This window comes from Tachysurus vachellii, chromosome 10 (assembly GCF_030014155.1).
Source record: "Tachysurus vachellii isolate PV-2020 chromosome 10, HZAU_Pvac_v1, whole genome shotgun sequence".
Taxonomy (NCBI): Eukaryota; Metazoa; Chordata; class Actinopteri; order Siluriformes; family Bagridae; genus Tachysurus; species Tachysurus vachellii.
In genome coordinates, this window is record NC_083469.1 from 18,510,052 (window position 1) to 18,537,741 (window position 27,690).

The 27,690-nt window shown below is 40.1% G+C and overlaps 1 protein-coding gene across 2 annotated transcripts in view; it reads left to right on the forward strand.

Annotated features, from left to right (window-relative positions):
* bahd1 (bromo adjacent homology domain containing 1) overlaps window positions 1-24,610 on the forward strand; it is a 44,753-nt gene extending 20,143 nt beyond the window's left edge. Inside the window, exons 1-7 of one of the 2 annotated variants that reach the window (XM_060880082.1) lie at window positions 2,770-3,091; window positions 6,081-7,694; window positions 11,449-11,822; window positions 14,450-14,609; window positions 20,869-20,948; window positions 21,242-21,333; window positions 21,408-24,610. In XM_060880082.1, the coding sequence (XP_060736065.1) occupies window positions 6,101-7,694; window positions 11,449-11,822; window positions 14,450-14,609; window positions 20,869-20,948; window positions 21,242-21,333; window positions 21,408-21,594 (2,487 nt within the window). In that variant the 5' untranslated portion in view covers window positions 2,770-3,091; window positions 6,081-6,100 and the 3' untranslated portion in view covers window positions 21,595-24,610. Of the gene's footprint in view, window positions 1-2,769; window positions 3,092-6,080; window positions 7,695-11,448; window positions 11,823-14,449; window positions 14,610-20,868; window positions 20,949-21,241; window positions 21,334-21,407 lie in introns of those variants that run through there. The other variant, XM_060880081.1, reaches the window with a different exon arrangement.
* Window positions 24,611-27,690: the final 3,080 nt, after the last annotated feature.

Sequence of the window (27,690 nt, forward strand, 5' to 3'; positions counted from 1 at the left end):
TATTCTGTCACATCTATTTTGCTCTGATTGTCCGCTAGTTTTTATTCACAAATGCTGTACTGCTAATGATTGTTTGCTCTGGTTCAGGGCTCAGCAATGATCTTATGACCTCTATGATACATGACAGGACATCAGAGTGACAGAACACTAATAGCTGTGGACATGTGAATGATAAACTGCTGAAACTCTAGGGTTGGGTGATGTAATACTGCGTGACATCATAGTAGGTAAATTCATTAATTAGTTTCATTTTACAAATAATGCTATTTTCATTCTATACCATTTTTTATATCCAAGTCACTAAGATTCAAGTTTTTATTTGTTATATACAGGATACAACTTACAGTGAAAGGAAAACCAGGCCACTTATCCTAGACTGTGTGTATAAATAAACAAAGTGTTAAACTAAGTTAAAGAAAAAAAATAGAATGAATAGAAATTAAACGGAATGGGGCCCCCACCGGCACGGTGGCTTAGTGGTTAGCACGTTCGCCTCACATTTCCAGGGTTGGGGGTTCGATTCCCACCTCCGCCTTGTGTGTGTGGAGTTTGTGGAGCATGTTCTCCCCATGCCTCGGGGGTTTCCTCCGGGTACTCCGGTTTCCTCCCCCGGTCCAAAGACATGCATGGTAGGTTGATTGGCATCTCTGGAAAATTGTCCATAGTGTGTGATTGCGTGAGTGAATGAGAGTGTGTGTGCCCTGTGATGGGTTGGCACTCCGTCCAGGGTGTATCCTGCCTTGATGCCAAATGACGCCTGAGATAGGCACAGGCTCCCCGTGACCCGAGGTAGTTCGGATAAGCGGTAGAAAATGAGTGAGAGTGAGTGAGTGGGGCCCCTACCCCGAGATGACAGCTGTGTTCGGACCCCGGCCAGGTCGCTCCACTTAGTCACTGATCTCACTTTGGGAACCGTGAAGTTCTCTCATTAACAATGTGGTGCAGAATTTTTATTTTTTTTTTTCAGTATCAAATCCAGTGTAACATCAGTGCATGCTGCTTTACGAGAGTTATTGCTTACCCTCATGGCACAGCCACCTGTCTAGATTCTTCAGGCCCATTTGTAAGGGATCTGCTGTATGCTGGCTTTTAATCAGATAAGCGGCAGCAGAAGTAGTGCAGATGGACTGAGCTCTGAAAAACTTTTTTTCTTGCTTCTCGTCTAAAAGCAAACTCATTTGGCAGCAAAAAAAAAACAAAAAAAAAAAAACAAACAAACATGGATTTAAGCATAGAACAATAAAATGTCTATCTGGCTATAAAGTGTGCTGTATCCCAATAACAGGATTTACTTAGCGCTGAAGTAAATCCCATTAAAACAAGCTGGATTAAGCTGTGTGATGGATGAGATACTATATGGTGATGACACATGTTGTCTCGCGATGTATTAAAACACCCTGATGAACCCTCGTTTTGACATGTACTAAAACTGGCTTCCATTGTTCCATTGACAGTCAGGGAGTGAATTACATGGGAGGGGTTGGGTATGACACTCCTTAATTCAGAATGCAGCTAATACAATAGTATTCTATAGGAGGACGATGACCCTTTGAATGTCACCATGTAATTAGCTCTGTGCATTTATTGGAACATATGAATGTTGTGATTCATCAAACCAACCTAAAGACTGCTCATCTGGAGCTCGTCTCAGCAGCGAACCATTATTTGTTTCGAGGGTTAATTGGAATATTGTTATTTTTCGCATCAAGCTTGCAACGATGAGTGTCATTCTCAAACGATATGCTCTTTTATTGGAGGTGTTATTAGAAGAATTAGTTTAGTTAAGCCAGCCTGAGACTGTATGTGTTTTGGATCGATTTTGCCGTCATAGACGCAAACTAACGAAGAATTGAAGAATTATTTAGTCACAATTAACTTCTTAGAAAATGAAATCTGACGTGCTCACCGACAGACATTATAATGCCACTGGCAACTACAGATGGCAGACGAGCATGTTGTCCCAGCGGCATCAGAACTTTTCGGATTATAATCTCCAGAGTGTATCCACTGCTATGACGCACGTTTAAAGCGAACAATGCGAGGATGAATCCAAACTCACGGTTCAGCTACAACTCTACTCGTCTCATAATATATATCTGAATAATGCTGATTACCTCACGCTCACTTCAAAGAATGTTTCTGTTCCTACGACACTATATTCTTCATGAGCCCAGATCGCGCTGATTAATGATGTAATTAGAACTTTTTCTTTAATCGCAGGTCCGTCAGAGGAGGATCTATGTTGTGTAATCCGTAGGCTCCTGGAGAACCCCCTGTTCTTTAAATAAATCTCCACCCGATGATTAAACTCATTAGCTATAATTTAGAGCCTTTTTTTAAGTTGCTTTCTGTGTGTGTATGTGTGTGTTGGAACAGAAAAACAACCCAATGTGCAGGACTGGGGGTTAGTCATCTTCAACCGTTAAAACTATTAAACTGACATCATCAAACTTTTCATGAGGAATTATTCAGCACACGCTGCTGCTCGTCTTCCTGGAGCTCAACCTCCCCTGTAGAATCCGGTTCCTAATCCGGATCTGGATAATCAAGCAGGCTGATGATCTGGAGCAGGTGTATGGAAGTGAAAGCACTTAGGGATGTTAGTTAGTGATCCAGGAGCAGGTTTGGTGGTGATGAGCCTGATCAGATCTTGTGCTTGCAGCATGTCAGGACAGATCAGGGTGAGGTTTGAAGTGACAGCTCGTTACGTAACAAACCTTTGATTACGTAGAAACTATAAACAGCTGATGAGTCTGGCTGTTAGATTCGGCTTTTTGTCCTTCCCTCCTAGTGAATGGAAATAAAGATTGGATCAGAAATGATCCTCTGGTCCTTTTCTTAACTCGGTCCCGGCGCGACGGCAGCGCATGAATATTATCGTGCGCGTGCTACTTCGGAAGTAGGTCACCGCTTCAGCCGCGTCTTGTCAGCTGCTGCTGCTCTTCTCCTCCTCGGTTCGCTTCCCTGCTGAACATCGAGCTTTTTTTTTTTTTTATAACCGAATAACCGAATCCGGGAATTTCACCGCTTTCGGAATGTGACGCTTTTTTCCCCCTCTCTCTCTATTCGGCTGACAGAGTGCACACGGAAGGTAAATGCAGGATTACTAATGTGTTTTTATTGCGTTTTCGCTTGTTTTAGCGTCTCTGTGTTTTGCCGTCAAGGGAAAGAAATGCGTCCGCGTGAAGGATTAGAGCGCGAGCGAATCGGTGGCTTTATGGTGTTTTGTTGAAGCGCTCGTGCTCGGTTGCTTGTAGAAGCAGCTCGTTTAGCGCTGACGTATCGTCGCTGGCTTTGGGGTCGTGAACAGGCTCGAGGAGGCGTTTGCTGCTCGCTGCTGGGCTTTTGGTTCTCGTTCTGAACACCGAGGTGGGATTCGTTTGTTCTGCTTTGGAGTTGGCCGATTCGTGTGTGTGTGTGTGTGTGTGTGTGTGTGTGTGTGTGTGTGTGTGTGTGTGTGTGTGAGATTGTAAGGTCTGTGTGAGGGGGGGGTGTTAAGAGCCCCAAGCGCCACGATTTAAAATCGGGAATGTTTGAGTCCGTGCAACGCCCTGTGTGATCTTATCTTAACCCCTCTACATCCCTACAGACCCCTCTACATCACTACACACCCCTCTACATCACTACACACCCCTCTAGGTCTCTACACACCCCTCTAGGTCTCTACACACCCCTCTAGGTCTCTACACACCCCTCTAGGTCTCTACACACCCCTCTAGGTCCCTACACACCCCTCTACATCCCTACACACCCCTCTAGGTCTCTACACACCCCTCTACGTCCCTACACACCCCTCTACGTCCCTACACACCCCTCTACGTCCCTACACACCCCTCTACGTCCCTACACACCCCTCTACGTCCCTACACACCCCTCTACGTCCCTACACACCTCTCTACGTCCCTACACACCCCTCTACATCTTTAAACATCTCTAAATGCGATTATTGTCTGCATCCCAGCAGATCATTAGATCATTAGTCTCTCTCTCTCTCTCTCTCTCTCTCTCTCTCTCTCTCTCTCTTTCTCTCTCTTTGTTTTTTGTTTTGTTTTTCGTGTCCGTTCAGTCAGATCAATCCCCCAACCTCAGCATAGAGAGAGAGCGAGAGAGCGAGAGAGAGAAGGAAGAAAAGCTGATCTGATTTCTCTGTAGATTACTTTTCAAAGTTAACATCAATTCACATGGAGGTTTGATTAACTAGGCTACTTTGTCTCTGGAGCCACGTTCCCAGTACCAAACACTAAACCGTTTATATGCTCGCTTTTGGGGTCATTCTTTATTATACAGGCAGCACCCCCAAAAGCCATCTACCAGCATGACATATATAACAAAAGGATGGAAAAAGGACAATTTTTTTTTTTATTAAACACAGTTCATTAAACTGTTAGCAGTTGACCCCTTTTGTAATCTGGAATAATGTTACGTAGAAAGAAAAACAACAAAAGTAGTAAAAGCTGTTATTTTGTGGGGTTATTGCAGGTTGCTGAGGAAGTGTAATCCTTCTATGATTTTTTTTTTCTTTCAGTAAATGCCACTGTCTTAAACCTGACCATGAAATTAGTTCTGATACGTGTGTCATCTTTATGTGAACTCACTCGTCTAACAGCTTCATGAAGTACAGGCCATGTTTTTGTTTTTTTTTTCTAACCACAGATTGCCTCGTTATTTGTCATCATGGCTGAGGAAGTAAAAATAGAAGAATGCAACAGGACAACTAAAAAATAATGGCTATCCGAGTAGGGAAATGCTGCAATAATCATTTCACTGGAAACCATTTCCTGGCCATCTTGACTTTCCTCCTGTAGTGTTGAATTTTTGATCACATTTTTATTTCTCCTTGCAGATCAATTCTATATATCTATCTGTCTGTCTGTCTATCTATCTATCTATCTATCTATCTATCTATCTATCTATCTGTCTGTCTGTCTGTCTGTCTGTCTGTTTACTATTTTCTTCTTGCCTGAATATATAACGCTGCCGCTGAATCTCAGCTTGTTACACGTTAAATTTCCAGCGCTCTTTCAGTTGTATGCGAAAGTCCATTCATGTACAATAATATCTTCTGAATCTTGTCATTTTCCAGCAGCAAACTACTGGTGCCTGAGCTCTAATATTCTGATTACATAATGGTTCAGCACTTAAAGCAGTGGAATGTGGGCTATTTCTTAAAATGGATTTACTGCTGCTTTGAGCAAGTACCAGCAACTTGTCAGTGGAAAAAAAATGACAGGAGGAAAAGAAAGGTTTACAAATCATAGCTCCCTCGAGGGAGTCGAGCGGGGTTAGGGCTAGTGTTAAGAACATGTCAGTTGGTCAAATCGGGCAGTTTGCATGAACAGTTATCTCAAATCAGGCATCCCTGAGGTAGTAAAAATTGTAATGTTTTAGTAATAGAAGTAAGAATGCATGGCATGTTAAGGAATCTCGAGGGGACTGAATGGATAGACTGCCTTCAACGTTATAGACTGTTTATGCTGACCTTTATTGTAAGCATGTGTGGTTTATACAATATGTGGCCAAAAAATGTAAGCAGGAATGTTGGAAAGCGGAAAATCTATTTATTTCTGTTCTTCCGCATGATGTATAGTGTTAATCTTTAAAGAAAATAAGTAGGGAGTAACTGTCCTAATCATGGAGATTTATTTACTATTTGAACTTCAGGTTCTAAATATCGACTTCAGGATTAAGTCCTATACTTATCTGAGCGTAGACGGCAGAATATTTATGGTGATAAATAACAAAATCAGCATACTTAAAAGACCTCATTCATCACGGGTGTATTTACATGCTGCATGTGTTTTTCCATGGCAGTCAGTTAGCGTTTATATGGGAGATGATTTTATAAATTCTTTTGACTGAAGGTTTTTGAAAATGTATGACATCTAGGAATTCAGTGCAGTGCTTATAAAATAGTTATTGGATCTATCTTTACTTTGCATAGTCAGCCGCATCGATTTCAGCGTCCATTAGCCAAAGCTAGAACAGGAACCATCATTTGAATGAATCAACTAGAGTATTTACAGACCTCCATGCTTCTAACACAACTGAGTTTGAGCATTTCCTTTTTCTCCCCACTGTAGGATCTCCATGGAAGGTTGTAATGACACATGCACGGCAGAGGAACTCTTTATGTAGATACCGAAGTGAATCCAAGGAGCAGGTGAGCTGCCAGACACATGCTGAAACCATGGGCAGAACCTGGCCAGAACGCCCAGTGCTAGAAAAGAAGACTAAAAGGCATTCCTATAAGAGAGGAAGAGATAAGGAAATAAAGCAGCAAAGCACAGATAGCGACCGGAAGCTTTATCCCCTCAGAGGACGGCAGGGAATGAGTGACGTGGGTTCCTTAAACTGCTGTGTTCTACTGACTCGCTTAGAAGAAGGAGGAACTTGTAAGGGCAGCATGAAAGCTGTGCATAAGAACAAAGGGAAAAGGAATATGAAGGTAAAGAAGGGAAGGCCCAAACACTGCAAGTGTCGGAAAAAGGGCTGCAAAGCATGCCAGCCAACGCCTGGACCAAAACGCAACCCCAAACTTGACAAAACTGCCTTATACTTGGACCTCCTAGAACCTCGAAAGCGACGGTTGGCCTCTCTTAACGCAGAAGCAGTCAACAGCCTGTTGTTGTTTCGAGAGGATTCCCAAATGTCCAAAAAACAGCAGAATTCTCAAAAGGTTGATGGTGAACTCCCAAAGGGAGAACTCGACAGTTCAAAGAAAGGACCAGAAGGCCAAAAACGGACGCATCCAGGAGAAAGAGAGGAGAATACAAATCCGAAAAAAAAAAAGAAAACAAAGACAGAGTCTGAACATCTGGACCAGCTGAATCTCAACAGTCCAACCCCACGGCGTCTAGCAGGTTTAAATGCGGCTGCTCTTCTGAAACTAACTAGCACCTCATCCGGAGCAAAACGGCGAGTGAAAACGGACGGCAAGCCAGGAAGCGGCGGAGCACGAACAAAACAACTGCAGGGAAAGAATAAAAAACAACCGAGCCCACCGTGCCTGTCCAAGCCGTCGTTATCTCAGCAGTGCTGCAACCTCTGCAAGAAGGAGGTGCTCAAGACTGACACTTTGTGGGAAGGGACTTCCGGGGGCCACGACTTCATCAAACCTGGATACCAGTGCAGGTCTATGCTGAGCTACTCCTTGAAGCCTGTGAAAGAGGAGAAAACTGAGACTGATGTGAATTCATGTTACTGCTGTTCCCAAGAGAGATCTGTGGAATACTGTCACCGGTTAGCCCTGTTCCTTGGCCAGAAGGCGTATCCTGAATCAGAACAGCATCCGTTGCCATCTGTAAAAGGATTCCTTCCATCCCCTCACACACTAACCCACCCAGCTTTGACCCTAGGTGCTCATTCTTACCCATGCTACCCTGGTTACTATGTACACATTTCGCACCATGGGACATCCTCACTTCCTGTAAGTACGAGTCCCGGACCCCACGCGCCACCTTCCGTACCTCCTATTACACTGTGTCCTACTGGGGTCCAGAGACCCAAACTACTGCCCTCGCCAGTGTCTCATCCTTCAGCAATTCCTCATCCAGTGTACTGCAACTCTTTGGGGACGTGTTATGGAGAAGCGTGTAGAATCAGCGGCTGTGCCTACAGACACACTCAGCCCATCGCTAACAGGACCTGCTCATTCAGTGCCGGATGCTCCAGCTGCAGCCACAAAATCAAGATGGGTAAGACAACGCAAATGGGATGTAAATTCATTTGCCCTTAGCATGAGCTCCTTAATTGAATCAGTTATTCAACACTTGTGTCATAACTGGGGCTGTTCTGGTCAGAGAATATGCATACTGAATAACAGAATAAATAGCATAAGGGTAAAGGGTAATGTTTAGCAGAAGGTAAAATTCAGAAGCCTGTAATGGAGAAAAGCTTGAAAACCATCCATAGCCGCGTAGTAAAAATAAAAAAAATGAACGTATTTATTTCCCACACCCCTTTTGTTAAATCATTCTATTCTACCAGATCCTCCATGCTGAAATGTAGCATGCCTTCAGCTATGAAGGTTGTCATTGAGTCAGGCGGGTAATATCCCCTGCCTCATACTGGCTATACTGTATACAGTGCTTTTGAATAATGCCTTGGAATTGGTCATGTGACATGACCGGGTGCTTGGTGTGGCCCTTTGCTGACTCAGAGAGAAGGTAGATGCTGGCAGAAGACGCTGGACTGGTTGTTTTAAATGGCGTCACTTTTTTTATAACGACTGAACCGCTGTAGGCAATTTTATTTTTTTTTTTTACCTCTCCACATTCTAAGCAGGAGGATTTATAAGTAAAACAAGTTATGACACATGTAAGGAGAGCAAAAAAGAGTATTGTGTGGTTTGTTAGAAAGAAAAAAAAGTAATAACTGCACGAGTGTTTCTTAATTAAATTTTAATGTCATGGGACAATATTAAATGCAGTAAGTCCACTTAACCGTATCCAGGCAGAGGTTTTAGGCACAAACACTTTAACTCCTAATTAGCAACTGGATACAGGATATATTCATCCTTTTCTCACAAAAGCCTCTAACTGTCAGTTGTAAGGCCTATCTTTAAGCATTATGTGGCACAAAAGAGTGAAATAGGGAGATAAAAGCTATTGAGATGCTTTAAAAAGACAACCCAAAAAAGAAAAATAAAGTAAGGATTTGACTCAATGATGAAAATCCTCTTCCCCTTTATGCAGCCACTCCACTATGTCGGTCTTCTCACTGCTCTCTTTTCAATGCTAGTTTGAATGTGAATAATTGCCACAGGTGGGCAGGGTGCTGGTTATTTTTTGTTGGCAGGAGACTTGAACTGGCTTTTCTTTGTAAGGTGGCAGCTGTAGTCTTTTACCAACCTTGGAACAGCCACAAAGCATTACAGGACTAGCGCTGGTCGCTAAATAACCGACGGACCTGACACAGTCCCTGTTATTTCTGGTTAATCAGATGTTGTTAGGGGCTTATTCAACAGCTATAATGCTAGGTATACGGTTGTACTTTAGTGTAACCAGTATGCTTATTATATGTGTGTACAGTGGCTATAACTGTATGCATGTATTGTGCAAAATATCTACTGAGTTTTGGTGACTTTTATTGTATATTTGTACCAGACATGTTAGGATTATGATATTTTATTTAATTGTGGTATTAATCGACTATTTAAAAAAACAAGCCTGCTGGTGAAAATGAAGGTAACAATTGACTACAATCTCCCTGCACTTCATTTTACTTGTGTAACAAAAGCCAAAAGGAAACTAAAAGATCAAATCTTCTAATTGTTCTTTTTTCAGCTGGATAAGATATCTGGGTATACGTCTAAGTAACATCGCTGGAGGATGTCTGCAGTGATTATGATTGTCATAGGAAAAGCGATCTCTGTATCACATAGACGTGTGCCATGTCATCATCCATTTAAATGCCATGCATGCTACACACACCTCATTTTAATTCAAACCCTGTGTGTATCCGCTGTTGTAGCGCACTCACCTGTGCCGGGTGTTAGATCAGTAAAAAGGTCATATAACCATAACCTACAATATGTAAGCTATGCTTGTGACAGTAATTCAGTCATTTAAGTAGAACTTCCAGAAGTATTTTCCAGGGGCCAAAATAATGGAATTTGCCTATTAGGAGTGAAATAAATTTGGCCAGCATGTGGCTTCCTCATTTGCCTTTAAGGTGCCAAACTACTTTTTTTACTGTAGGATGTAATGAAGTCTTTACTGAGATCTAAATTCAGACAGGATGTAAAATCTGGCATTATTTCTATTCTATATTCTGAAAGGTAAAATAGAGTTAAGTGAGAAGACAAATTGCTGACTCGACAGATACAGATGGGACTAAAATTTACTCCACATTCTTATGAAAAACTAGTCCAATTTAAAAAGGGCTTCTGAAAGATATGTTTAAGGATTAATTTAACGTAAGGGTTTGTAAATAAGAGCTGAATTTACAAAAAAATGAAGCCATCCGGTCATATGGTGTTCACTAACCTTGAAACTACAATAACTTTAATTTGAACAAACGATCTACTGACCACGAGGTGTTTGTAGGTGAAAACTGTTCCATATCAAGTGGAAATTTACTGAAAATACAGAATCACTTCGAGGAGAAAGCCTACACACGACAGGCTGTTGTGGTAACAAACGATCCGCTCTGTGTATTTCAGCGAAAACAGAAAATGTAGGTTTGTTTGACCTCTGGAATAAAAAAAAAGAAAAAAGAAAATTTATGCCTTCAGAAAGTTGCAATTATTTCAACTTTTGCTGCATTAATAAAGGAGCAAATCAGCTAACAAACACTATTTTGCAGCATGAGGTCCTCTGTAAATAAATTACTTTTTAGTATTTTTTTTTTTTTTTTTTAATAATCTTACGCTTGTGTTAAATATTTGACTGGATCAACGGACAGCTGAGAGGAGAATTGTGTAGAATTTACTGTGTAGCTGATATACACTGCGATTCCTTACACTGTTTTGTAGGCGTGCATGTCCGCTTGTAATAATATAGAGACTTAACAGCTGAGTGAACATGCAGTGAGCTGCACATTCTCTCCCATGCTTGGCCAGTCACCTCCCTGAGAGGCCAAAATAAGCAAGCAGGGTCTATTAAGTTCAGAAAAAGGATTGATCCACAAACGCATTTGCTGTTACCTTTTATTTGCGCTGGCCCGCTGCCCAGTGACCTCATAAGGAAGTGCGATTATAGAGTAAAGTAGCACATCAGTGCTTTGAGACCGTCTGATGGCTGTTTGAAAGGAAGTAAATTACTCTGGAATTCCACAGCTAGCGTATCTCTGCGATGCTCAACGAGCAACCGAGCTAGAACGCGAAGGCCGGATTTCGAGGACGGCTGTCAGAATGGCAGAGGTTCGGTGCTTAGGATATGGTTTCGGTGACGTGTGGCCAGAGTGTTAATGATTTTATGGCCACCTTTTGAAAAGCCTCTTAGCTGTTTAATGAGCTATTAAAATGTAGAATCACCAATTACAGCTCTAAACCTGTCCACAAATATTACATACTACTTATGTAGCTATTTAATTTTCCAGCTGTGGAAAGGTTATGAGTGTGATCAGTGTGATTCAAATCTTATTATCCAGGCAGCATGTGAGATTCCTTCCTGCTCAAGGGTCACATAGAAAAAGGCACCAAGGATTTCAAGAAAGACAGGGTAGCTTTTTAATCTATCAGTCAGTTAACCAGTTTATAGCTACAATAGCACATGAATACGTTATACATTCGTGCAGACTGGAGTTTCCTCCAGTTAAATTATTGCTGCATCTTAAAGAAATTTCTCAAAGAGGCTCTTTTTTAAAATTGACATAATTGCAGGAAATGTGAATTACTAATAATCACGTTTTTCACATTTTGCTAGGTAAATATGCAGCATTGCAAATACTATTGTATTTAGGTTGTTTTCACACTAACCTCAGGCTTTTCCTTCCCTCTTTTTACAGAGGACTACCCCTACCCATTGGACAAGCACAGCCCCTCTATTTCCATGCCCCCCACCTTGCCCCTGTCTGTCTGCCCCATCCCCAGCGTGCCAGCTGCCACCCAGGCCATGCCCCACCTGCAGTCCCCTCTGCCGGACACTGGGCGTCCTCAGGTCCAGTTACACGTAGGCCGAGAGTGCCCTCAAAGTGCCAAACCACCCAGCAGCTCCCGCTCTGCCATACGGGACACAGCTGTCTGCCCCCATGTGAAGGAGGGCCAGCTGGGAGCCAGCCATGGCAGTCCAAGCACCAAACAGGCCAAGATCAATCGGCGGCGGGCCACCAACGGCTGGCTGCCTGTGGGCACAGCAGCTGAAAAGGAGGTATTCATAGTGGTGCGTACTCAAGTTCTCTTCTGTTCTGTTCTGACGAGAAAATGGCTGGGGGAGGATGTGAGAACAGGCGAGTGTTGCCTTGCACTACTGAGACTGTGGAGGGGTGTGTGTGTGTGTGTGTGTGTGTGTTAGAGAGATATGATCCTACTTTATGTGTATTCCTCTATTAAATTCTAATCTGAAGTACACAAAGGCCGTAACCTAAAGATCGTAAACTATTTGTAAGATACTGTAATTGTACAGAAAAGGATTTGATGTCATCATAAAAGCCCATCTAGTCTTTGTGTTATAAAGAATAAATTAAAAAGTGTGATTTAATTCTACAAAAACAGGACCAAATGCTGAAATCCTTCAAACGATAAAAAAAATAATAATACAAATATTTAAAACAGAGATACTGTCCATGTAATAATACCAAAATATTAGGTTGAATGTATTTTGTTGTAATAATAGTATTTGTCTTTGTGTATGTAAATAATATTAACATTAATGGGGCCTGCATGTTATTGTATATTATTAATAATAATAATAAGAAGAAGAACGATGATGATGAGTGAGAGAGAAAGATGTGAACAGATTTATTTTTAAACTGTAAAATTAAACAAGAAATTTCGTTTTCATGGAAACCTCAGAAATTCAGAAACACTATTCCTTGTGTGTATATGTTAGCATGAGAAGACTAACTCTGCAAACTCCTATGAAATCCATTATAAGACTAATATGATTTCATTTAGAGGTAAATTAATACATCCAGCAAAAAGATGGCACATTTCAAAGACAGAAAATCGAGTGCTCCAAGTGTCTCACAGCCGCCAGTGAGCCGTTACTGCCTAGCGTGTTGTATACCATCATCCAGCGTGTTCCTGAATGCATCAGCGCCCATTTCTCCTCCATCCCTAAATGAAGACCCTAGTGAGGTTGTGGTTAGCGCATGTCTTTGGCTCATCATGCTTCTGTAAAGCAAAGGTTTCTACCGTAAACAGGAAAAATTCAGCTATCTATTTCGTTTATTGTACATAGCAAGCTTTATTTCCAGCTTTTCACATTTTGTAGTTATTGCCACATTTGCTTTAAACCTGAACTAATGTTTCTTGAGAGTTGCTGCCGTATCCTCCGCTCTGGGCAGAGTGTCAGTGAGGATGCACTTGCTTCCTCTCTGTATTTTGTCCTTTTTCAGGTGCTGTGACTCCACTGGTTACACTGTGAAAACACTTTTTTTTTTTTAAATCCTCACAGACGTACAGAGACTTTTGCCTCTAAGAAATTTATTTTATTTCTTTTTTTGGCTGGTCATCTTATCACTCTGAGATTTTCTTTTTTTGGAGCACAAAGGTGTCACTTAATTCATAGAAAATAAGCATTTCTGAAACTTTTACAAATCCAGTGAAGCCTTTTAGTCCAGTTTGGCTTACGCAAATGTTTACACACAACTTTATTATTTTTAAAAGATTATTTGGGCTTGTTTGTTTTGCACATTCATAGAGGCTAAAGTTGTAGATGTGAGGAAGCTACTGTGCCTTGTCCTGTTAGGACCTTTCTATTTTTTCAAACAGCATTTTGTATAAAATATTGTACAACAATATTTTAATAATACATAAAGTTAAAAACTTGGTGTGCTGATTGTTTTCAGTGTGATTTTACTTAATTATTAAAATTAGCAACTTTCTAATTCACTCCAGAGGCCAAACAATGGAATTTGCCTATTAGGTGTGACAAATTTGGCCTGTATTTGGCTTCCTGGTTTTCCTTTAAGGTACCAGACAACTTTTATTATGTCTTTTCTGAGATCTTAATTCAGATAGGATATAAAATCTGGCATTATTTATATTCTATTTTCTGGTTAAGTGAGAAGGCAAATTGCTGACTCGACAGCTACAGATGGGACTAAAATCCTAAAGATACACGTAATGCATTACTCCACATTCTTATGAAAAACTAGTCCAATTTAAAAAGGGCTTCTGAAAGATATGTTTAAGGATTAATTTAACGTAAGGGTTTGTAAATAATGTGAATTAAAAACAAAAATGAAGCCATCCAGTCATATGGTGTTCACTAATCTCGAAACTACAATAACTTTAATTTGAACAAACGATCTACTGACCACTAGGTGTTTGTACAGTAGGTGTTCCATCTGTTCCAAACTGTTCCATGTCAAGTGGAAATTTACTGAAAATACTTACAGCTGTACAAATTCCAGGTGAAATAATTACGTCAACCACTAAAATCCTTCATAAGGTTATCCCGACACACAAAATCAACTCGCACTGAAAGCCAACAGTGTCCTGATTCATTTTAAATCAGACTTGTGGACATAAAATAGTTCATTTGTTTTGTACTGATTACAAATGTTTGATACGTCAAACTCATAACAGTGTGCTGGTAAAAAAGGGCCTTTCTTTTTTTTTTTAAGAAAAAAATAACGTAACTAAATAATTGCAATTCTCGACAATGTATAAGCATCTATTACTTTAGCAGGTAAGAGTTTATGATTTAGAAGTCATAAGTTTATGGAAACAGATCAAAATTCCATGAACAGCATTTAAATGTTCTTATATGTTCATGATATTTTTGAAGCAAGGTGTCAGTGAAGTAGAAATAATAAATACTTACATGCCAATGATCTACAGGCTGAGGAGACACCAGCACTACGCAGGTGCTATGAAGGAGTGCAGAGAGACGGAGAAGTAATCAGGGTGCGAGACACCGTGCTGCTACGTTCTGGCCCCCGAAAGAAGTCCCTCCCCTATGTGGCTAAAGTGTCTGCCTTCTGGGAGGACCCTGAGTCAGGTACAACAAGATTCATCACTGCTTCATTCAAGAATTACTCGAAAATCTTGCGCTTTTAAATTACAGATTGGATAAGATTTTACTAGCTAACACAATCGTTCCAGTCAAACAACCATAAATATTATAAAGTTAGTAAAATTGGTTTTTATTTGTCCATTCTGCATGTTTTGATCTAGGTATTGCATATCGTCACTGTCAGGCGGAATCCTCGTATCTCCAAAACCGTTATTTTTCAGGAAATTAAAAAAACGCTGTACCTTATCTGCAGTGCACAGGGTTTAGTCCGCGTTGCAGTGGATTTTCTTGCGCTAAATTCCTGTCCTCAGGCGAGCACCAGAACTAGCGGGGGTCAAGATTTTTTCTTTTTTTTTTGAGCCCATTGTTTTGAAGACATTTACTTCAGAAGACGTGTTGATTCGTTGCGACTCTTCTTGAGGAGAAATATGCCGTGAATCTCTCCCGTGGAGTGAGGAAGAGGTGGACAGTTGAAGTGTAAAATGGAGTTATGAGATTTGCGCTCAAGCTATTTTCAAGACTTTAGATTGGTTAATAACTTGTAAAAATAACAGACCCACGTGGGGACTGACCAATAGCATCGATATGTGAAAAAATATGAAATTGACCAAATTTTGATATACGTGGTTTCCGCCCGACAGCGACGATATGGAAAAAAATGGTATTATTTGTAATTATGGTTCTGTGATTGAGTGCTACTTGTTCCAAATGATACCAGAGGACTTTTCCAATGTCATGTCAACTTTCTCTAGCTGTTATGATCAAACTACATGACCCCGGTGTCTCTTGTGGACTTTCATTCAGTTTACAAGTATAATCGTCTGTTCTATGTCCTGTTGTACTAGTTTCCTTCATAACTAGTAGATGCTGTATGTATTTAAGCTGGTACAAAGGTTTGTGACTTATCTTAATGGTGGAACTTGCAAGACAATAGCAGACAGCACTCATAAAACAAGCCTTTTGAGACTGAGAGGAGAGAATCACTCAAGCACACTTACCTAAAAGTTCTTTTTTTTTTTTTTTTTTTGCATATTTGTGTTGTCAACATTCATGATTGGATAAACCAAGCTCTAAATCTCTATCAGTTCTCAAAGACCGCTTTAAATAACAATATCATTTTTAAAAAATGTGCCATTTTGCACCCAAGCAGTTTTTTTTGTTACTTTTTGAACAGCTTTCTAAACTTTTTTGGATCATCTTGTGCTCGTCATGTAGTTGACAAGGCACTTGGTCACAATGTCCAGTTCCGCAAATTTTTCTGAGTCAAAAAATTCTACCTGACTCTCTCGTGCCGTTACTATGATCAGGTTTTCTCATTATATGGGGCACATTCTGTTTCATTTCTGATTGGATGTCTGTTGCTAAGCATCAAGCCAAAACATTCTAAAACCACATCGTTTCAGACTGTACACGTTTTGCCCCACAGTGTAGAGTTAGCACCACTTTTGCTTCAGAGAAGAGTTACTTAACCCTGGGGAAAAAAGCTGTGCTAATCCTGACAAGTGTGAAACATTCCCCTGTACGGGATTCAAAGCAGGGTTTTGAACGACAGTAAGCTGGGGTTTAGCTTTTTATTGTTATTATATTGTTGATAAGTGGATTGTGGACGGTGGTCTTGATAACGTACTCTATTGAGGATGAGAATCAGTCGAACTCACCGAAAACCACAGGGCTGTGACGAAGCAACATTCAGATTATTATATCTGGTAGTGAAAACTTCACATTGCTGCAAGCGATAGGTTTCTATTTGGGGTTCAGATTGTAGCAGAGATCTAAGTCCAAGTATGCCCATACAATCACTTCCATTACCCAATGGGCAAACTTGTCTTTATAGAGTGGTGCTCCTTGTCTTTATAGAGTGGTGCTCCTCAAAGCATATAAACTGTTATTCAGTGACTTGACATCTGTCACTCACTTCCACAAAGTGCTTGAGAGCCATTAATTGACACTGAGCATGCCTGGGCACATTGTCATCTGCAGATAGGTTGGTGTTGGGTATGAAACGTTATACCAAAGACATGATACAAGAAGTATCACACTCGATATAGAATTCATGAGACCATAATGACACGAATAAAATATACAATTTTAATACATTTATTTTATGACAGCAAATGTAACCACTGCAATATCAGTCCTTATTATTATTATTATTATTATTAGCAATGACGCGAATAATATAGTCATTTTTGCCCACTTATTATTGTTATTTTAATTTTTTCCAGGGTCATAAATGTATTGGTATCTTTATTAATATGAGAAGTTGATTAAGAGCAGATTGTGCCATTTTAGGCTAAAAAAAGAAATGAGTGTCATCACCACTGCTCAACTGTATAGATTTATTTAGAAATGTTCTGAAGTGTTTCAGACCTGAATGTACCTTATGATGTTTTCGCATCATAAATTCACATCAGACCAGAGTCAAACCAGCTATGCTAGAAACCAGTGTGCTGGTATAATAATATATAATGATTAATGGTATTTAGCTTTTGGAAGGCTATGGTACAGATATGCTGTAAATTCTGATGGTATGAAAATGTTGATCAATAGTTTCTCACTGTTTCAGTATTTTTTTTGAGGCTGCAGGGCGGACTTGTCCTTAGAGACTAATGATTGACACGTGTGTTATAAAGTTCCTTCTGATTAGCTTCACTTTTTAGACTGTTTGGTCCCCACTTGCAGACTGTGTGCTGCTATATCTAATGTTTCCACCTGATATGTAAGAGGATTTCATAATGAATATTAAACATAAATATTGCAAAAAAAAAAAGAGCAATTAGTCCAATGTGAACAGACTCTGCTGACACATACTTTTAGGGTAGACCAAGCAAGAGACTGTTCTAATCAACTCTAAAGCATTGTTTACAGTGTCAGTCATGTGCTAATGCATTCTGGCTGAAAGCCTGTTTCCCTGGCCTGTCTATTTGCATCAGTGGCCCTTGCCTTTCTGTATGATTATATCAGCCTGGTACATATGTGAAACCAGGTCTGCTGCCCACCTCTGCTGCCCTCCAGAGCAAGATTTCCCCATATGCCACTACCCTACCTTTGCTGAATGGCATCTGTTACTAATTTTCTTTATGGGAAAATAGAAAGAACACCTAAGGGCATACCTCAAAGGAAATTCCATTTACCTCACTTCATTTTGTCTCCAATACTGCGAGTCGGCGAGCATCTACCCAACACAGAATTTGTCTGTGGTGCAGTTTTGCCACACGGGTTGCTGCTATCAATATCCCTGATGGACCCAGAAAATCTATATGTTCTGAAGGAACTTATTCTTGTCTGGCCACTTTTCTTTATGGTGTTATGGTCAAGAAATCTCTTCCTTCAGAATGCTTTGCATAGCCAACATGTCAAAAGTCACATCTATGAACTGTACAGATGCATATATCAAATAGCTCTTCCTGTAAATTGCTTTCACTCCGGAGCTTCCAGACAAAGATTAGGAGCTCTGCCTGGATGGTTCCTTTTTGCTGGAATCATCCCCAGAGCAGCCGTTTGTCCAGATACGATCATACACATAGACCCTGGCATTGCAGGAGCTCAAGGGCAATTCTCTCATTTCATGAACACCATGGATGCCAAAGCTAAACCAATGGGAAAGACCCTGATCTGACAGTTCACTCCATTTACATGATTGCAGAGGAATAATAGAGGAATCCTCCCTGCTCCTTACAATTGGAATGTTTAGATCTTTCAGACCTACACTTAGAAACCAGACATTTTTTCTTCAGCACCAACAGATCATGCATTTGATCCAAGCCTGCTGTCAGTGCCTCAAATCCTTATTCCAACACATTATACGGGTGTCTCACCTCTTTATATGACTGCACAGGTGAGTCTTCTGCCTGATTTTGTTCCTGCTGCTGATACTTGGTTAAGGATCTTAACACTTTCATCCTAGCAGGCTCTGTAGCTGCTTTATAACTGCTTTTTGCTTCATTCCTCACCTTAGCCATGTAGCACCAGATAAAGGTGATGAATAGAGAGCAGTATATTCATACCGTGATATTATATACGCATTATACAGGGCTCTCCGTAAGGGCCTTTCGGAGATGTTCAGATCCCAAACAATTTGGGTATTCATCCTGTCTGTCATCCAGCTGTACTGGAGCCTGGCAGAACAAACTGCACTCATGATGTCACAGTCCAGAGTTGATATTCATGCTATTAGTCTTTAAGGATACAAACACAGGTGAAAATTCCAGTAGCGCTAAAGGAAATAGAACTTACTGCACAAAACCTGAGAAGTAAGGGAGATGCAATGCTTTCTTGATAGATTCTTAAGAACTGATTGTTAAAAACATCATTCTCAGTTGTGAGGTTAAGGTGTCAGACTACTGATCTGAAGGCCCTTAACCCTCAATTGCTCAATTGTATAAACTGAAAGAAATATGTAAGTCACTCTGGATAAGGGAGTCTGCTAAATGCCCGAAATGTAATGTAAATGTAAGTCGTATTTACATTCATAATATGAAACAGGAAGTGGTGTCATTGGAAAAAGCCAGTACGTAAGGAACATTTGCAGCAACTCAAACCAGCAGTTTCTTTATTTAAAAGATGATGTTTGGGAACACTGGGTTTCATGAGGCAGATTGTCATAAAGGCCTTGACAGGAACATGACAATTTGCTACTCCTATACCCCTTTTCCACCAAAAAGAACCAGGTGCTGGTTCAGAGCTAGCGCTGGTTCTGGTTCAAAGTTGGTTCCACTGGCGAACCTTCTAAGGACCGGTTTGCTTTTCCATCAGTTAGAGAGCCATCACACAGGGCCGAGTCTGACGTCACTGTATACGTGTCACGTTGCACAGCAACGTTAGCGCAGCAGCGGCAAACACAAACACATCAATAATGGTGGATGTTGCTTTACTGTTAATGCTCATGGCTTTGTGAACCTACATTGACATCCAAACGCGGCGGATCCAACGTGTACGTGCAGCTCCATGTAATCTGTATAAACGGATGTTGTTATCGAGAAAATACATAACATTATTTTATCATTAACACAGAAAAAAGTTAGCCTTAGCATGTAGCTGCCTACTATCATGTGTGCTGATAATTGATCATATTGCGGTAAAGTAAAAGTGTATTAAACATTACTATACTTAAGGTACACTATCAAACGCACTAACAGTAGCCCCGCCCACAGCCCCTGACACAAGCGGTTCTTAAGTCTAGCCGGTGCTTTGGCTGTAGAAAAAGGCTCTGGCTCCGAACCAGCACTCAAACTGCCTCGGTGGAAAAGGGGCACTAGAGTAAAGAGAAATAAAATCAGGTGCTTCCTCCTGAAGCAAGAAAAACTGTAGTGGTTAACCAGGGATCCCTTGAAAAGGCATTTGAATCAAAGTTGACACTCAACTCTGATAGGGCAAAAAAGCTATCACAGTTGCTAAGGATATGTGCAGTTAATCAGTCATGTAAAGCAAAGGCTGTGGTTTTCTCCTGCTCACCTTGGAACCGAGGTACAGTGTCTCAACGTTTTAGTGGTTTTTCACAGACAGCACTGTACCAACACTGAACAGCCACATATACAGTAAGCTTAAGTAATGAATGAATGTATTGATAAACGGCAGTGTCCTGTGAAACAACAATGTCTTTTGTCACAGATGAAATAAGTTAAATCACTGGATTGGTTACTACAGACAATAGTACTTGAGATGCATTGAGAGTCTATGTATAATCAAATCCCCTGAATTGTAAGCGGAATGTGAGACAAGCGAAGATTCCCATCACTACAAATGCTAAACTGCTGTAATATTCCATCACAGTAGCTGAGTAGCGCCTCACCTAGTCTCAATAAGATGATTACACCCCTGCGTCTAGAAGCCTAACAGGTGAAAGCATATAAAATTAGGGGAGCAGTTTCTGGTAATTACAGTGTAGTGGAGAAATGATCCACGTTGCTCTGACAAGGTATTGTGTAGGAAGATGCTGCATTGGGAAGACTTGAGAAATTTGATCATGGTACAGAGGTACTGATGTTTCATTGGAATATAAGATATTACTTAATAACCTGTTATAGCATCTATAGCAGCTGTATACATTATTTAATACATTTATGACATTACTGATTTTGTCTTTGATGATTTGTCTGTTTTTTTTTTAGATAGATGGATGAACAGACAGACAGACACAGAGAGAGAGATAGATAGCAGGAAAACTTATTAGCTGTCTGCTGGTTTATTTAGAGTAGCTGCTGCACCTGGTAGATAAACTAATAAGTGATATGACTTTCCACAGGGGAGCTGATGATGAGCCTGTTTTGGTACTACCGTCCAGAGCACACTCAAGGGGGCCGCAATCCCAGTATGCACTGTGAGGTAAGTCGCCTTTATCTACCTTCGCTGAGGTTCTTCTTGAGAAAGCAGTGCAAACATTTGACTTGCCTTGATTATGAGTTTCAAAGAGGCAGTAGGCAGCACAAGCTTTCTGCACTCAGTAAGCCCTGGAGACCACGGCTAAGGGGAGGAGGGAAAAAAAAACAGCCGACTTGCATTGCTCTTTGAGTGCTTTTGAAATTGGACACCTGTGTGCGCTGCACTGATTGTATGCTCTCGTTGATGTGGTGAATATTTGAGTATCAAAGCTTTGTGTCTGTGCTGTGGGATTTCAGAACGAGATTTTTGCATCCCGGCATCAGGACGAGAACAGCGTTGCGTGCATCGAGGATAAGTGCTACGTCTTGACATTAGCACAATATTGCAGGTAAGTCTTGTTTTACAACGAGTCTGATTTAACACATCGTTGCTCCCTGTTTATTGTGCATCTTGTCACGTTAGATTTTGTGCCTTGGTGAAGCGTCGTGAGGAGGGTCATCCCAAAAGTGCCCCACTGGTCCCTCCGGCTCACAATTACACCATTCCAGCTCATCGCAGCGTGCCCACTGACATCGACCCTGACCTGGTGTTTGTCTGTCGCCATGTTTACGACTTCCGCTACGGCCGCCTTCTGAAGAACCTGCAGTAGCGCTAGTAGTAGAAACGTTTGCTATCGTGGAGCCATACACTGAAAACCCAGAGTCCATAAGGTGAAGATACAATCAATATCCTAATCAAAGGAATTCCTGAAAGGCCACAGGACTGTCAAAAGTTAGGCTGCTCTTTCCAGACTCCATATTTGTACAAGCTGAAACAAATTCAGTTTGCTGTTTTAGCAGAATGCTATGTTGAGCACAACTTGGGACAGATCTGATGGCCAATGTGTGATCTGTAACTCCATGAAACTGCTTATATATTTATTTGGCTTGTCAATAGTTATATTTTATACTCGCTGGATTTGTGTGTGGAAGAAAAAAAAAAATCAAAGTTGTAGGTACATATTTAAGAGGTACCTTAAATTATGAATTAGACTATAAATATGCCCATATTGGCTGTAGAGTTATTTATTTATAGATATATGGTGGAAATATTTATTTTTAGAGCAATTAAATGAATGGGTTAAGTAGACAAGGCCAAGAGTACTTCCCCAAATCAACTCTTAACCAATCACATACCAATTTGTCTATACCATGCAGGACCATATGATGTATTCTGGTGGACCAAATACCCCAGAGTTCCTCATCTAGCAATTGGCTAATTTTTGCTATGGATTGACCAATTAGATTTTTGAACGATCTCTCATCCTACTATAGCTCGTGAGGACTTGCCTTACACCTTAGAAAGAGAGTGTCTCACCTCCCTTCGTCACATCCTGCCTTTCCAGCAAACCAAAGCTTTCACACGGCGCCGCTAAACATACAAGCCCCCTCCCTCCGGCCATCCAAAGTTTGCACTAATACTGCTACTGACTTTAAATGGAGGAAAAATACTGTGTATTTGTTGTATGTGTAAATACAGAACAGAGAGAATTAATGTCTCCGATTCTATAAACCGAGGGAGGTAATCTGTCCCATTTCCAAGCGTGCGAATAGAAAAGAATTGCCTTGCACACACACTTCTGCTTTCAGTATGTGCCATTGTCCCCCCCCCAGCGTTACCTTTAGATACGCTTGTTTCATATACAAGATCAATATGAAAAAAAAAAAAAAACTATTTCATATGGTCTTTTTGTGCCTTTAATAGTAATAGATAGTCTGCGGTGGAAAAAAGAATCAACTGGAGGTTTTCATCCTCCCATTCATGGCTCTTTTGCTTCCTTTACCCAGCTTGGTTTGTATCATGCAGCAGTTTGTGATAACAAAAAAAAAAGCCATTCCTTATGAGTCTCATTGCACTATAGTGACCCTCACTCTCAACTGCTCAGATAAAAAAAAAAAAAGGGAAAAAAAATTGACCTGGAGGTCAATTCAGGAATAATAGAAAGGCCGGAAAAATCCGGACATTTTCCAGGCAGCATTATCACCTGGGTGCATTGGACCACAGAACTGGAATGAGCCCTGCCATTTTTTTGCAAAGAGAAAAGCATGATGTAGGACGTGTACTTTTCTTCTACTGAATCAAATACAAAAGATTTGACAAAGCATGATTTCCTGCTGTTAGGAAAAGGCTGCTATGACTTTCTGATCCAATTCGCTTCACTCAGCGTAGGTGAAGTTGCGTATCTGAAAAATCATATATAAGCAGAGTATAAGGCAGCTGGAACTGAGAGGAACAGCTTACCAGAAGACATGCCTTTTTTTCCTTCTCATTTAAGGCCTTGATGCAGTGAACAAGCATATACTTGTTATGGTTTTCATTCATAGCACAAATATGCTTCAGTGCTAATACACACACACACACAAGTTTTTCATTAACTATCCATTCCTCTTAACTATTAAAAAAATGTATATCAGTCACACGTGTATTGTTGTGATAGCTAGAAAATGTGATTTCTGTACTAGTTTAGTATGCATATGACTCCAGTCAGTGCATAAGATACCCATGTTTGACAGTATCGGCCAAAATGTACAGCATGAAAGAAGGCATATCATTTCCTTTCAGGTTTTCATCTACCATTTCTTTATAGTGAATTATTTTTATTTTTTTTATTATTTTTTTTTTTTATTAAAGAAACAGCAGTTGGACAGTTGTTGTAGGTAGCACAACTGGCAGATACTATTGTAAGTTTATAGTGCTATTAGAGATGAATGGGTCATTGAATTATTTGAAGTATTTTGTATAGTGTGTAGTCAGTCCCCACAGTCCATACAGCGCTTTCTGGAATTTTTTTTTTTAGCTGCATCAGAATTTTTTCAGTTTTCTCCGTACAGTGCTTATGACGATATTTTACTTTTTATGGTTAGCTAAGAAGGTACTAGTGTTTATTTTAAATTATGAATTGGAAAATTAGAATTATGAATTTTTCTATCCAAACCTGACTGTATGGAGGAGAGACTAATAGTTTGCAAAAATTGGAAAAGACCCAATACTCTGTATGGAAACACTGTATGGGAGTTAATGATGTACACATGGCGCTGTCTTCCTTTTGCTCATCTCCAATCGTAATTACTACGGGGATATATTATTAGCATGTAGTGAGTACAGTCAGTGTTCATGCAAGAAGCATTTGGCTTAAGGTCCATCACAGCACTTTAGTCATGTTATCTGTTTCCATTCCAATATTTCCTTCGTCTTTCATAAAAAACGGTTCTTTTTTTTTCATTTTTTTTTCCATTCATTTGTTGCAGCATTGTAAACATTTATTTAAAAGTCTTACATAGCAAGTACTGAGTATTTTTGCTTTTCCTTCAGCATTGTGAATTGTCAATTGCTTTAGTAGAAAGTTCTGGATGAAATCGTAGAGAGTTGTGTTCCAAAATGGGCCAAGAGGAAGTGGGAGGTTAATTCTAAGATGTACAAAACTCACCAAGCGCTTTACTCCTTCGGTGATGTGAGTGTGTGAGTGTATGTGTGTGTATACAGATATATATTTCAATGCAGCATGGAAGTACTGGGCATTCTTGGAAATTAGTCCCTAGCACAGCGCATTTGTATTATTTAAGATTTAAACGAAAAAATGTATAAGAGGAAAATATTTAAATGGAATAAATAATATATGAGTTTCACATTCTTGTGGGTTTTTTTCTCATTTCATTTTAATACACAAAATATTCGGTTAAAACTTCATTTGAGTATATGTCTATATTGTATATTAAAGTGGCACAGCATGAGTTAAATGGGTTTTTAAATTGGCTCAGATTGAAAAGTTGAGCACAAATTGGAGCTATGTAGGGACTTTATTGCTTGCGTTAAAACTGACTCATGTCATGCTAATGTCATCCATTGTGCTTCATTTTCATAAAGAGTTCATTAAGTCAGTAACAGATTTCAGGCCAGAGTAAGAGAGATGATTAGCGCTGAGAGCTATTTGTCCACTCTGTACAGCGGCTCATTGCCATGCTGGCGCAGTGGGATTTACATTGATGGTTTATATAATGAACAAAGTCTTTCTCAACCGAGCTAATCACATGTTGTTTGTTCAGACAGTAAAGGCTTTACTGTTTGCACTATTTTCCACAAATCAACAAAGAATTCTTGTATTCATAACCCGCAATTAATTGTGGGTGAAAAATGTGGTAGGATTTCAGCATGCTGCTACTGAATGAACAACATTTTAACTGAATCATGACCATGTGGAATAAACAGTGACCTTTATTCATGCAAGTAAATGTTAGAATCCGAGTGGGACCAAATATCCAAAAGTGTAAATGTAGATTTATACCGTTAAGACTGTTAATGTAATTAAGAAGCAAACAGCTGACTAATTTTACAGATATGTTTAGGCATTTGGATTTTTTATTTTTTTTTACCTCAACCATAAACATTGAAGTGTTTGAACATTGAAACACCAAGCAGAAATACAAGTCGGGGAATCCGGTCCAATTGTAGCAGTTTTATTCTCATATTTACATGTTTTCCTCATTAAGAGCATCATTACAGTATACAGTATATCTGATCTGTAATTGTGATTAGAACTGATTCTGTATATCCCCATGCTGTGATTGGGCATTAGTATAATATTAAGTTTGAATAATGAAAAAAACAAGCTGCACTGGTGCAAACTTACCACATGGTGTCATGCTGAACCACCACACCACACACCACCACACCACAGTGACCAGGACTCGTTCACGTTAATCTGACATGAATGAATTTCTGGAAATTATGGAAATGTTTACAGAGTCCCTGCTACAGTAGTAAAAATCCTTACAAATTCTCCAAAATACAAGCTGGTGTCTGTAGGGAGAGTAGGTTTTATTTTAATCCTGCATGGATGGAGTATATTTGTTAAATCCGTACCTTGGGGTAAATTTGTTTATCAGCATTGTCTGTGTATCTGTAATGTGAATCAAACATCGGGGAGGCGAGCCTGCAGGAGCTGATTCTTCTCAATATCAGATCTGTTACAAACACGTTTTATTGTTTCTCAGAGACTTCATTTGATGCTTTTGATACAAGCCTTGTTTGTTAAATGAATGTAGTGTTGGTACTGTTTTAATCTTAATGAACTAGACTCAAAAATTAAATGATATAATTCATTGCTGGTGTACACACTGTGCAAAAGTGCTCATTTAGCCAAAATATCTAATTCTCTATGCGAACTGTGCCTGACACTTGTCTGGATAACTTCAGCTTGAAAATGAGCTGTGTTACGGATGTGACTGTACCCATTATAACCATCTCATTGGTTGGAAAAAGCTGTCTGTCTGTCTATCTCTGTATGTCTGTCTGTCTGTCTGTCTGTCTGTCTATCTCTCTGACTGCCTGACCTGCCTGTCTGTCTGTCTCTCTCTGTGCATATCTATTTATATATATAAAGCTCTGTCTGTCTGTCTCTCTATGTATCTGTTTGTGTATCATTCAATATCTATGAAGCTCTGTCTGTGTATCTGTCTGTCTATCTTTGTTTGTCTGTCATTTATCTATCTGTTCATCTATCTAGAAAGGCTTTGTGTCCACATTTTGCTACTTTTTTGAAGCAAGCTTTTCTCACTAGGATCATGAACAATAATGTTAACTAACTAATCCCTCTATGCAACTGGAAGGTGCAAGTTTATATCTTTAAAAAATAATAATAATAAATAATATAACAAAAAAAAACTGTCCATGACAACTTCCATGTCCAGTAATGATGCTGTCTTTAACATCTCTTCATACACATGGTCTGATTTGAATGTCACAGTTCAGCGATAGGAAATTCCCACAGAAAGCATGAAGCACCTTGATTTCTCCTAAAGTCGATTCTTTACTAACTTTTTAAAACGTATAGCAATAGATATACTACAAATCATAAATGATTTTCCTAACTCATTGACAGCTGCACTTCGAAAAATTGCTAACTGGATACAATCGGATGCAACTGCTAAATAATTGCAGACCCATTTTGAATGTAGCTTTCATCAGAAAAACAATAGAGATCTAATATCTTTAACCGACTGACTAGTTTCTTAACAATAAATGATACACTATTCTTGCCAACCCATAGCCCTTAGTCTGTTCTTATAAATATTGTTCATTATCTGTTTATATACCGATTAATTCAGTACAAAGAGCTCACTGTGGCCTTTGACATTCATTCATTCATTCATTCATTCATCTTCTACCGCTTATCCGAACTACCTCGGGTCACGGGGAGCCTGTGCCTATCTCAGGCGTCATTGGGCATCAAGTCAGGATACACCCTGGACGGAGTGCCAACCCATCGCAGGGCACACACACACACTCATTCACTCACGCAATCACACACTACGGACAATTTTCCAGAGATGCCAATCAACCTACCATGCATGTCTTTGGACCGGGGGAGGAAACCGGAGTACCTGGAGGAAACCCCTGAGGCACAGGGGGAACATGCAAACTCCATACACACAAGGCGGAGGCGGGAATCGAACCCCGACCCTGGAGGTGTGAGGCGAACGTGCTAAACACTAAGCCACCGTGCCCCCCGGCCTTTGACATGATTTGTCTTAATTATCATCACCTGGTGGGATTTTGTTTATCTTTAGAAATATGAATCAAGCAGACACCTGATGAATTGTGGTGTTCCCCAGGGCCCGATACTTGGGCTGCTTATATTTCATTTCTATACACTTCCACATACACATAAAAACATTCTAGACTAGTTTACCAAAAACCTGATTAATTG